The sequence below is a fragment of the Electrona antarctica genome, assembly GCF_951216825.1.
Source record: "Electrona antarctica genome assembly, chromosome: 9".
Classification (NCBI taxonomy): Eukaryota; Metazoa; Chordata; class Actinopteri; order Myctophiformes; family Myctophidae; genus Electrona; species Electrona antarctica.
Genome location: NC_136790.1, coordinates 58,396,624 through 58,410,081, shown reverse-complemented (window position 1 = coordinate 58,410,081; position 13,458 = coordinate 58,396,624). Strand labels below are relative to the sequence as shown.

General features: G+C 46.0%; 1 protein-coding gene across 1 annotated transcript in view; it reads right to left on the bottom strand.

The window, feature by feature from the left end:
* Positions 1-13,157, bottom strand: part of wwc1 (WW and C2 domain containing 1) — a 48,479-nt gene extending 35,322 nt beyond the window's left edge. Inside the window, 5 exon segments of the mRNA XM_079509474.1 lie at positions 1,412-1,488; positions 1,579-1,672; positions 2,886-3,001; positions 9,044-9,153; positions 12,456-13,157. Coding sequence (XP_079365600.1) covers positions 1,412-1,488; positions 1,579-1,672; positions 2,886-3,001; positions 9,044-9,153; positions 12,456-12,598 — 540 coding nt within the window. The 5' untranslated portion in view covers positions 12,599-13,157.
* Between the last annotated feature and the right edge of the window lie 301 nt (positions 13,158-13,458).

Genomic DNA, 13,458 nt, shown 5'->3' with positions numbered 1-13,458 from the left:
TTTATGGTGTGAAATGGGGCGTGGATCAATGCAAATTAAGTTATCCGCTGATTTTCCGATCATTTGGCACCCGCTCGCATTCACCTGCGTACCTCACAACATACACCTGCGTACCTGTGGTACACACCGCTCTTTGAATTGCACGGCAAAACAACGTTGCGTGATCGGACGGAATGTCCCGCATCTGTTTACGCTTCCGTTACACTCTTGCGTATTTCTCCTTTGTGAATGAGGACCATAGACTTTATACAGGGGAGAGAGAGAGAGAGAGTGTGTGTGTGTGTGTGTGTGTGTGTGTGTGTGTGTGTGTAGTGTTGTACCCGAACGCGTTCAAAGAACGATAGTTCACGAACGCGTTCTCATTTGGGCTGAACGTGAACTGAACGTACTGTATTTCTGCCTGATGAACGTCATTGTGAACGCGTTCATTTATTGCGTGTGTGAACGTCACTTTCTCTCGTTCAACTTCGTTCAAGAGTGGGGGGGGAGTGGGGGTTACAGACGTTTGTATCCTGCCACGACGTTATGCTGCTTTCACACGGGCAGATGCAAAGCTACACTAGTACACCTAGTCACAGAACAGTGTCGTCGTTAAGCAGCAGGAGGATCCCACTAGCAGCAGCTGTCCGTTTATCATTAGCACAACCACAAACGTCCAACACATATACAATGAATTACTCACCTAATGCTGCCTGCAGGTTCCATGTTTAATTACAGCAATGTGTAACCTACATTGTCTAAGTGACAGTTTTCATATTATATGGTCGCTAACTAGTACTTTGACAGCTCATCCATCCTAGCTTGTTTACAAGTGAAACGGACTTCCTGTGCAGAAACTGCCTCATCAAAATAAGAGCCACTTGTATTGATTAGTCAACACTAGTTTTATTTCTAAGTCTACTTACAGGACGCAACATCTCATTTGAGTGCATGTCAGCATTCTCTAAATCCCTGTCTCTCAGCTGGTGCGCAAATGCGCAAATGGCTATAGCCTAGGCTGTGGCAATAATTTTAAAAAAAAATAACTAAAATCGTTCATTTTTTGGAACCATGAACTTTAGTTCAAAATGTTGAATTAGGAACTATGAACTGAACTAGTTCCTTTTTAAATTTCCGAACTGTGAACTGAACTAGTTCATAAAATAAATGAACTTTCCCAACACTGTGTGTGTGTGTGTGTGTGTGTGTGTGTTAACAAAGGTGCAGACGATCAGAAATCAGCAGAGAGTGATCAACGTTTGCACTACTACTCTATGCCGAATTGAAGACGACTCAATCAGACTTTTTTTTCTCCCTGGAAATAAAAACGTCTGGGTTTCCGAGGCTAGCCTAACCCTAACCTAACCTTACCCTTAAACTTAACCTAACCTTAACCACACATATACATTTCTATATTAAAGGTAATACTCACTCTGCTCTTGGCCGTGACGATCTCTGCTTTGAGGATGTCTGGGTCATATTTACTGGAACCAGAAGACCTGGAGTTCACTGTAGAGAGTTCCAGGCTTAGTGTGAATGATAGAAATAGATATATATATAGATGTAGATATATACTGTAGATATAGATATAGAACTCACAGGAGGTCTTGGAGGCGTTCTTGTCTTTATCTCTCCAGGTTTCATGTAGAGACGTGAACTCTCTCTGGGCTAGTCTTAGTCTCTCTTCCTTCACCTGGTAGAGAGACATTAGAGAGAGTTAATACAGGGAGGGAGGGAGGGAGAGAGAGAGAGAGAGATAGGTGAACTCTCTCTGGGCTAGTCTTAGGCCCTTTCCCAATTCCCCCCTTCTCTCTGGCCCTTAGAGCGAGGGTTAGGGCCGAGGGCGAGGGCTAGGATCCCCTTCAAACGAAGGGACATCGCGACCAGACTTAAAACGGAGGGACATCACACAGCGTTGCATTCATACAACGTTACCCATTAATTTGGCATCGGCACTTTATTATTTTTTATTTACCGCCGGTGCCCCGGTGGAACAACTCGGATGCAAGCTATCTTAACTAGCAGGCATCAGTCCGACCCCCCAGACCACGATGTCAACATTCTGCAGTTTTGGAGCTCTTAAAAGCCGTGAAATAGCCTACTGTACCTACATAACGCTGTCGCTGCATAACGTTGGCTACTCGGTGCTGGTATGATAGCTGGTATGGTTTTATCATGAACAATGTTATGCTAATCCCCACAAGTTGCAAAAGTTACATAACTAATTAGCAATGGTGTTGTTTTTTTCCCCAGGCAAACCAGCTATGGAACAGACTGCAAGCTGCTGTACAGCCTGTACATGGGATGGAGATGAATCAAACCAGCTATGGACCAGACTGCAAGCTGCTGTACAGCCTGTACATGGGATGGAGATGAATCACGATGGCCTTTACATTGTCCTAAATGTTGTTGAATTTGAAACATTGTCATTCATATGTAGCATACCACGACTTGTCATATAGAAAATGACTCTGTTCTTAATGATATTAAAAACAATGAACACAGTGACCACAGCCCCTTCTTTCTATACTGTAAATTGTTTTTCCTTTTTCTAACCCTGTATATGATATATAACATCATCATACTATAATTAACCAAAAGTCTGAATGTGTGTCAGAAACACTTCAGTAGCTCCTCACTGCCTGCACCAATCACACAGGCTGTGGGGCAAGGGGTGGGGGGTAGGGTTTAAAAATAGAATTGAGAAATGGCCTTAGTCTCTCTTCCTTCACCTGGTAGAGAGACATAGTTAATACAGGGAGAGAGAGAGAGCGAGAGAGAGAGAGCGAGATGAACTCTCTCTGGGCTAGTCTTAGTCTCTCTTCCTTCACCTGGTAGAGACAGAGTTAATACAGGGAGAGAGAGAGAGAGAGAGAGAGAGAGAGGTAGAGAGACATAGAGTTTACCTGGTAGAGCTCCCTCTGTGCAGACAGCGCCTCCTGTGCCACGCTGAGGTACTGCCTCAGCATCACTTCCTGTTCTTTCTGCCACTGAGCCCTGGGGTCCTCTAGCTGGGTCCTCTCTGAGGGCGAGAGACAGAGAGTTAATACAGGAGAGAGAGGTCTCTGAGGGCGAGAGACATAGCGTTAATACAGGAGAGAGAGGTCTCTGAGGGCGAGAGACATAGAGTTAATACAGGAGAGAGAGGTCTCTGAGGGCGAGAGACATAGAGTTAATACAGGAGAGAGGTCTCTGAGGGCGAGAGACAGAGTTAATACAGGAGAGAGGTCTCTGAGGGCGAGAGACAGAGTTAATACAGGAGAGAGAGGTCTCTGAGGGTGAGAGACATAGAGTTAATACAGGAGAGAGGTCTCTGAGGGCGAGAGACATAGAGTTAATACAGGAGAGAGGTCTCTGAAGGCGAGAGACAGAGTTAATACAGGAGAGAGAGAGGTCTCTGAGGGCGAGAGACATAGAGTTAATACAGGAGAGAGAGGTCTCTGAGGGCGAGAGACATAGAGTTAATGCAGGAGAGAGAGAGGTCTCTGAGGGCGAGAGACATAGTTAATACAGGAGAGAGAGAGGTCTCTGAGGACGAGAGACATAGAGTTAATGCAGGAGAGAGAGAGAGGTCTCTGAGGGCGAGAGACATAGTTAATACAGGAGAGAGAGAGGTCTCTGAGGGAGAGAGACATAGTTAATACAGGAGAGAGAGGTCTCTGAGGGCGAGAGACAGAGTTAATGCAGGAGAGAGAGAGAGAGAGCGATCTCTGAGGGCGAGAGACATAGTTAATACAGGATAGAGAGGTCTCTGAGGGCGAGAGACAGAGTTAATGCAGGAGAGAGAGAGGTCTCTGAGGGCGAGAGACATAGTTAATACAGGAGAGAGAGAGGTCTCTGAGGACGAGAGACATAGAGTTAATACAGGAGAGAGAGAGCCATGGGGTCCTCTAGCTGGGTCCTCTCTGAGGGCGAGAGACATAGAGTTAATACAGGAGAAAGAGAGGTCTTGAGAGGGTTATGAAACGTACTGGAGTTGTAGGTTAGTTAGTATTATGAAACGTACTGGTGTTGTAGGTTAGTATTATGAAACGTACTGGAGTTGTAGGTTAGTTTGTAGCGACTGCCACACAAGTTATACCATGATTTATTTTAATATCAACATTTAAAAGTGTATGTTGTATTATTTAATATTTCTAATTAACGCCATCTGTCAAGGGTAATGTCCTATATATTCTGTGCTGTCTACGTTGTGATTTTGTTATTATTTGGGGGGTTTTAAATCATATGTTTATGATTTGATATATTTTGATTGACACAGGTCTGGAGGTGGATTGACGCCCATAAAGTAGGCGTCGGTTACCGGCCTGAGAAAGACCTGGGAGAGAGACAGACAAGGAAACAGGGAGTCTACGAGGGACCTGGATATGTTTGTTCTCTAAGTCTAAAACATCCCGTTAAGCTATAGCTACCAGAACGATTGCGCTCACTAAATGAAGAGGCCGCTCGAGACATTCTTCAGCAACTGGTGAGATCGTTCGTCTTTTATTTATTTATTTATTTCTTCGTCCCGCGAGGATCCGAGGTGTTCTTCTTCCTCTTCCTTTGGAGTACATTCAACTGGATTACCATACGCTACGGGGACTTATATACTTTATTTACTACTTTACTTACTTCTACGCTCTAAGGGAGTGTTACGCTGGAGAAACAGACTTTGTTTGGAAACAACCACGGAACAATACTAAACAATAAACGGACACTCGGACTATTCATTCATCATTCAACTCGCTGTGTAACCTGTCTGTGTAACTGTATTTTGATTTCTTGTCTTGAATAGATAAAAGGTTGAGCTTTGTTTCTGACTATGTTTACTGCTGCTTATGTAGGCTATTTCATTACATTCCACTTTATCAGATTGTGTCCTAAGAGGAGATCATTCATAACTCGTAATTTAAATAATGATAACAGTGATAGTAATATCTGATCGTTACATATGGTGGCCCAACACGGGGATGATTTAAATTGATTCTGTTTGGTTTGGTTTTGTATTTTGGCCTGCAGTATGGCAACAAGAAAAGTGAATACAGTCGAATTCAGTGCTATTCATTTTATTTCTTCTATTCATGATGAGATGTCAACCTTGTTGAATGAGTTTCATGTAGAGGACAATCAACTACAGGTTAATGCACCAGTTGAAAATAATGATGATGATGATGATGATGAAATTGGAGATTTTGAGGCTCTGTGTTGCGAGCTTAAGAGGGAAGTGAAGGTTCTGAAGGCTGAAAATGGGGAGGTTAAAGGAGAATTAAATTCTCTGAGGGAACAGGTGGTTAAGCTGAAAACTGATTTCAGAGAGTCTGTGGACAGTGCAGTGAACAGGGAAGTCCTTTTGAGGCAGTCTTTTGATACAGCTATATCCATTCTGAGAGAAGACATGCAAAAGCTGGAAAAGGAAACTGTGAACTGTATGTTGCGGAGGGATGACATGTTGAGGAAGGAGCTAGCTAGCTTAAAATCCACTAGCACACCCCTGACAACCAGCCCCACAGCCGTGTCCACTGATGTCAGCCCCATGCCACTTGCGCCCTGCAGTCTGCCTGGTGCACATTCACTCTCCTCTCCGGCTCTCCTCTTCCACGCATCAACTCCAGGCGAGGTGAGAGGTGGCTCGACCAAGAACAACGAGGCCCAGGCTCCTGAGTTGTCGTCGTCAGCCGGAGCATCCCCTGTGGCGCTGGTAAACATCCCAGACGGGACCAATAGGCTCCGTGTAGACCACAGGAATGTGACTGCCGGGACTTCACAAGACGCTCATCCGACGCCCATTATCAGCGACATCCTAAGAGTAGCCTCCGCAGAGAGCTACTCTGACTTACCAACCTCCTTGGAAGAACTGGCCCTGGCACAAGGGAAAGACCGGGGTGTGAGGGACTTGAGGAAGGACAGCGGTCAGTCTACCTCTTCACCAGACCGCGTCCGCCTCTGTGAGTTCCAGGGGGTACTGTACAGAGGGGTACCTGGCCAGGGAGGGAAATGGCAGGTGGTCGTTCCTCAGTCTCTGGTGCCGGCGTTCCTCCGGTACCTTCATCAGAAGCCCTACGGTGGGCATCGGGGGCGACTGAAGACCCTCTTGAGAGTGATGGAGGTGGCCTGGTGGCCAAGTGTCCGGAAGGACGTGTGGGGTCATACGAAGGCCTGTGTGACATGTCAGCAGGACAAGGCAAAGAACACTAAGCCGTCACCGTTACTGAACACCCAGCCTTGACCAGAGGGGTCCAGGTCCAAGGAGAAGCCCTGCCAACGTTTACCTCCTGGTGAAGAAGAGACAGCAGAAGTGGGCGGAGGAGGTCAGGGGGAGAGTGGGGGTGCACCAGGCTAGACAAGCTAGGCCAGAGAATGCCCGCAGGAAACTAGGCCACTTTCAGCAGGGTGACCTAGTCGGGTCTAGGCTTGGGCGATATTGATTTTTTGATATCGATATTGATAACGTGAATAATACCGCGATAATCGGTATTATCGGTTTTATTAATAAAACATTAATATATCACACTGACGGGCTGATTTCCCCTCTCCTCTCCTCTCCATTCAAAATGTCCCGTCCCCTCCCCTCCCCTCCCCTCCTCTCCTCTCCTCTCCTCTCCAGTCAAGATTTCCCCTCCCCTCCCCTCTCCTCTCCTCTCCTATTTACATGACGGTAAAATTACGATATTAGTATTATGACGGTATTCGGTATTATTGAGTGGTGTTTTATATACTCCGCGATATTACCGGTATTCTGTATTATTTATATACTCTGCGATATTACCGGTATTGATTTAAAATATCGCGGTAAACGGTAATATCGGTATATTGCCCAAGCCTAGTCGGGTCAGGTCGCGTCCTCTCTCACCAGGCCAACAAAACATTCTCTGCCATGCTAGCGCCTGAGTGGGAAGGACCAGCATTATTTAATATTTCTAATTAACGCCATCTGTCAAGGGTAAGGTCCTATATATTCTGTGCTGTCTACGTTGTGATTTTGTTATTATTTGGGGGTTTTTAAAGACTATGTTTATGATTTGATATATTTTGATTGACACGGATCTGGAGGTGGATTGACGCCCATAAAGTAGGCGTCGGTTACCGGCCTGAGAGAGACCTGGGAGAGAGACAGACAAGGAAACAGGGAGTCTACGAGGGACCTGGATATGTTTGTTCTCTAATAGGCAATTCACACTGAGAGGGACTGAATCCGTTTCATTGGAACCGTTTCCGAATACGGTTGCCTGGTCCCCGATGGCCATGATTCACATTGCCCGAGATTCAACAGCGCACCCAGGTAACACACTTTGATCCTCCAGATGGTGGTGTGCTTGATGGCTGGTGCGCACGGACACTGACCATCAACTCTGCGACATTGTCTCCAATAAATCCAGACACACTGCATTGCATTGCCTCTTTTGTCTCTTTGCCGTTATACTACTTCACTGTCAGCCTGCCTACTATTCACTGTGTCAGTCAGTTCTGTGCTCCAGTGTCGTGTTTGATATTAGTTTAATGGATTCTACTTTAGCATTATTATTATTTTGTAGTCCAAGTTCGTGTAGTCCAAGATCAGCGCGTACTGCGGTGCTGCGCGTATAGCAGATTCAACATAGCAGATCTGCAAGCTCACAATGCGTTGCGCTGCGACGCGTTGTGAGCTTGTAGATCGGCGACGGGCGGCGTTGAATGAGCTGGTGTTACGCATCGTGCAGCATCTGTGTTTTTTTTTGTTGACGCTTGGCTCGTCGACTAGAGATCATGTCACGTTCTAAAAAAAAACAGTCCACTTCCTTCTTTAGGTACGCATGCATTCACATTGGAACGATTCGTATCTGAATACACTTCAACGGTCCAGAGACCCGCCCCCCATGCGGTCTCGGGGACGGTTGGGCGATCCGCTCCCGGGAACGGTATAGCCTGATTATCAGACTGTAGCTTTCTTGAAGCTTCAGTCTGACATTGTCTCCTGTCTGAGCGATTTCAAGGGGGAGGGGATTAGAATTTCCCTCAACCAGTAGCCATTGGTGTTGTTTTTCCCTCCTTCCTCTGTGTGTTGCACTGCGTGATGACGCTGAAAACGGGACTCGGCGCTGGTTGGTTGTTCGTTAGACCAACCCCCACCACCGATTCTCATTGGATAATACATTTTTGTACCGAAGAAATTAGAGGTTCACAGTGCAACACCAGACCAAGAGACGGAGTCCACTCAGAGAGTGGGCGGGGTCTTTGGGCTGGATCCAGGCTAGGAACGGTACGCATCATTCACATTACCACAACATCTGACAAGTGGTCCCGAGTCCGAACCCGGGACCATAGTGTGAATTGCCCCTAAGTCTAAAACATCCCGTTAAGCTATAGCTACCAGAACGATTGCGCTCACTAAATGAAGAGGCCACTCGAGACATTCTTCAGCAACTGGTGAGATCGTTCGTCTTTTATTTATTTATTTATTTCTTCGTCCCGCAAGGATCCGAGGTGTTCTTCTTCCTCTTCCTTTGGAGTACATTCAACTGGATTACCATACGCTACGGGGACTTACTTACTTTATTTACTACTTTACTAACTTCTACGCTCTAAGGGAGTGTTACGCTGGAGAAACAGACTTTGTTTGGAAACAACCACGGAACAAAACTAAACAATAAACAAGCGCGGGCGTGCGTGCGCGTGCACGGACACTCGGACTATTCATTCATCATTCAACTCGCTGTGTAACCTGGCTGTGTAACTGTATTTTGATTTCTTGTCTTGAATAGATAAAAGGTTAACGTGAGCTTTGTTTCTGACTGTGTTTACTGCTGCTTATGTAGGCTATTTCATTATATTCCACTTTATCAGATTGTGTCCTAAGAGGAGATCATTCACAATCCGTAATTTAAATAATGGTAGCAGTGATAGTAATATCTGATCGTTACAAGTTAGTATTATGAAACATACTGGAGTTGTAGGTTAGTATTATGAAACGTACTGGAGTTGTAGGTTAGTTAGTATTATGAAACGTACTGGAGTTGTAGGTTAGTATTATGAAACGTACTGGAGTTGTAGGTTAGTATTATGAAACATACTGCAGTTGTAGGTTAGTTAGTATTATGAAACGTACTGGAGTTGTGGTCCACCCAATAAGGGCCCAGGTTGGGGTGGGTAAGCTCCTCCCATCCTACTGGCAGCTCGTCTCCGATACAGTCTGCGAACGTCAACGGCTTGGTCTGCCTGCACACACACACACACACACACACACACACACACACACACACACACACACACACACACACACACACACACACACACACACACACACACACACACACACACACACACACACACACACACACACACACACACACACACACACACACACACACGTTTTTCAGGAAAAACAATGTTGTACACTCACTAACAAATGTAGAATACTCAGAGTAAACTCATTGCTGTGGCTTTAAGTGTTGTCTGGAGTTCCCCAGGGCTCTGTACTCGATCCATGTGTTTTAGATACAAACAAAAACACATGCCCCCCCCCCCCCCCCCCCCTCTCTCCCACCCCCTGCCGTAGTAACTATGACAACCTGTCCACACAGCACGCACGCACGCACACACGCACACAGCAGTGGGGGTGAAACTGAACTGGTTCTGGTTTCAGCTGAATAATTAAACACTCACAGAAGACCACCAACCCCCCCATTCTGAGAGACAGACAGACAGACAGACAGACAGACAGACAGACAGACAGACGGTTCTGGGACTTAAATTAATTGATTCAACATGTCTCGCATCGGAGGATCGATGTGCTGTGGTGATTTCCCTCACAGGCCACTTCAGGCCCACCAATAGATGTCCTCAGACTCACTAATCCTAACCCTAAAGGCTCATTCATAGTCTGGATTTTCGGTGGTTAGGTGACCACCGAACTACAACATGACACATGACGTCACAGAGCCGCCGTGAAGAGCAAACCACCGCCACCGCTCCAGCCCTTCTCTCTGTTTTTACTCACCAACGCTCAACGTTATTTCAGCTCCGGTGGTCAGCTCACCACCGGAGCGGTGGTCACCTCACCACCGGAGCGGTGGTCACCTCACCACCGGAGCGGTGGTCAGCTCACCACCGGAGCTGTGGTCAGCTCACCACCGGAGCGGTGGTCACCTTACCACCGAAAATCCAGACTATGAATAGGCCTGAACCCACCAATAAACATGTGCTTAAAGATGGAGTAGCAAAATATTTGTATTTTTCCAGTTTTTCATGTGTCTATGAGGTGACAGTACTTCATTAGACACCCTGGGGTCGTTTTTTATGTGCAATGGCGTATTAACTTTGTATTTAGGGTTTCTTCCTGGAGGCTGAACCCTTGACAGTCAAACGGGCCAATGAAATAAACAGTAATATAGTGACATCACACTATCAGCCCCTCCCCTAACCCCTCCCCCTTTATCATACAACTACAGCTGTGGGTGCGGATTCAGTTCAGGTGGATCACCACCCATCATGGGCAAACCAGGCATACTTAATGAACTGGTGGGCGTGTCCACATAAAAGCATGATTTTAACAAATACTGTACTCCTTATATTATAATAATACCTGATGATCATGTTTTAGGGTGGAAGAAAATCGTGGCACTCCATCTTTAATGTCCTCAGAGTCACGCATCCAACAAGGTTTAAAGTGAGCAGGACATTCCCTTCCAGAGATAATGGACAAAACATCTTCAAAACGGCCATTCAAATTTCAAATTGCAGATTTCCGTTTCTTTTTGTTCCTTCAGACAGACTAAAGCGTTATTCATAGTCTGATTTATCGGTGGTTAGGTGACCACCGCAACTACAACATGACGTCACGAGTGAAGAGCAAACCACCACCACGGCCCTTCTCTCCGGAGCGGTGGTCACCTCACCACCATGAGCGGTGGTCACCTCACCACCGGAGCGGTGGTCACCCCACCACCGGAGCGGTGGTCACCTCACCACCGGAGCGGTGGTCACCTCACCACCGGAGCGGTGGTCACCTCACCACCAGAAATCCAGACTATGAATAGGCCTTAAAACTAAAGAATATTCTGCACCTTTAACCCATTTTGGGCGGGAACCCCTTTTGGTGTTAGCATTATGTTATGCTTTAGCTATTGAAATATAGCAGATCTACAAGCTCATAGCGCGCCACCGAGTGGTGCACTACAAGCTTGTAGGTCTGCTATTTTTGAAAAATCGAAGAACGACTGACATAGAAACATAGCTTTTTCAGAAAACTGTCAGGATGTAGAAGACATTTTTAGAATCTGATCTCAGGTCAAAATGGGTTCTGTTCCATGGCTCAAATGGGTCTGAGAGGCTAAATGTCATCAAATGGTGGTCCGTGGCTCAAATGGGTCTGAGAGGCTAAATGTCATCAAATGGTGGTCCGTGGCTCAAATGGGTCTGAGAGGCTAAATGTCATCAAACGGTGGTCCGTGGCTCAAATGGGTCTGAGAGGCTAAATGTCATCAAATGGTGGTCAGTGGCTCAAATGCTGAATAAATAATGGGCCTTAATATGTTTTTTTTTAAACCACTGCATTGTGGAAATAAAGCAAATAAAAAAGACGTGTTTGTAATGTGGCCCAGTTCAGCTATTTGAGTATCCCTGCACTAAGACACAGCGCACGCACACACGCACGCACATCAAGTGAATTTATGAGACTTATCCAAGCCTCAAGGTCCAACTGTAAAGTATACCTCTCTCTCTCTCTCTCTCTCTCTCTCTCTCTCTCTCTCTCAATTAAATTTCAATTCAAAGGAGATTTATTGGCATGAGAAAACATATATTCACATTGCCAAAGCAAAAGTGCAACAAAACAATCAAGATTAATTAATAAAACAATGTAAGTACAAATAAATATTGAATATAAATAGGAATAAAATGAAGGTGTAAACAGAGCTCTCGCTCTCTGCCCCTCCTCCTCTCTGGTATGCGACAGATAACATTCCATTCACCTGACTCTGTGTGTGTGTGTGTGTGTGTGTGTGTGTGTGTGTGTGTGTGTGTGTGTGTGTGTGTGTGTGTGTGTGTGTGTGTGTGTGTGTGTGTGTGTGTGTGTGTGTGTGTGTGTGTGTGTGTGTGTGTGTGTGTGTGTGTGTGCGTGTGTGTGTGTGTTAGTACAGCCACTTGACCAGAGCTACTACACAACTAATACCATGACTGATAATATTGATCCAAACATTGATACATACATTATTGATCAATTCATTAATTCATTCATTCATATGTTATGTCTGTCTGTCTGTCTTGTCTGTCTGCCTGCCTGCCTGCCTGCCTGCCTGCCTGCCTGCCTGCCTGCCTGCCTGTCAACTAAACCTGTTGGCCTTCATTCCTGTCTGTGATGCTAAACATTAGTATCATGACGCACGTACAGACAGACAGATAGACAGATAGACAGGCAGGCAGGCAGGCAGGCAGACAGACAGACAGACAGACAGACAGACAGACAGACAGACAGACAGACAGACAGACAGACAGACAGAAAAACAGACAGGGTTCCTTACCTGTCGCGGGGGTCGATCCAGCTCGTTGATTGGTTGCCGTGATCGATGTAGTAAACCTTCCCGTCAAAGTCCGTGGCTTCCTCCCAACCTGGCGGTAATGGTAACTCCTTCCTGGGCATGTCGTAGTCTCCATGTACACACATGTACTAAACATGTACCTAACATGTACTAAACATGTACTTAACATGTACATGTACTAAACATGTACTTAACATGTACTAAACATGTACTACACATATACACCACATGTACTTAGTACATGTGGTGGCAGTGGCTCAGCGGTAGAGTAGCCGGTAGAACGGTGGTCTGGAACCGTGAGGTTCCCGGTTCGATCCCTGTGGGCTCCCCCAGAGTCAGTGTGGAAGTGTCCTTGAGCAAGACTCTGAACCTCTAACTGCTCCTGATGTGCAGCTTGGAGCCTTGCATGGTTTCCTCCTCCATCGGTCTACATAAAGCTCTTTGGATAAAAGCCTGTTATAAATGCACCATTTATTAATACTACGATAGTTTGTATTCCCACTATTTACACCGTCCATCCATCCACCCAGGCTATGGGGCGGTGTGCAACAGATATGTATCCCCCGGGCTATGGGATGGTCTCCCCCGGGCTATGGGACGGATCCTGGGCTATGGGACTGTGTGCAACCGCTACAGAATCCCGGGAAAAGTGGGGGAAAAGGTATTGGTCAATGATCTTCATGTGCTGAGCTGTACTAAGCCCACTCCAACTGGTCACTGAGGAGAAGCTTTGGTCAATGTCTTCATGTGCTGAAGGTTGAATGTCTTCATGTGCAGTAAGTCCACTTCAACTGGTTACTGAGGAGAAGCTTTGGTCAATGTTATTGTTCTTCATGTGCTGAGCTGTAGTAAGTCCACTCCAACTGGTCAAAGTGCTAGCTAAGGTGTAGTTATTACACCTTACTACTGACTACACTGTATTAAGTCCACATCCACTCCAACCCTAACCCTAACCAAAGTAATTATCTTATCAAACATTATATTG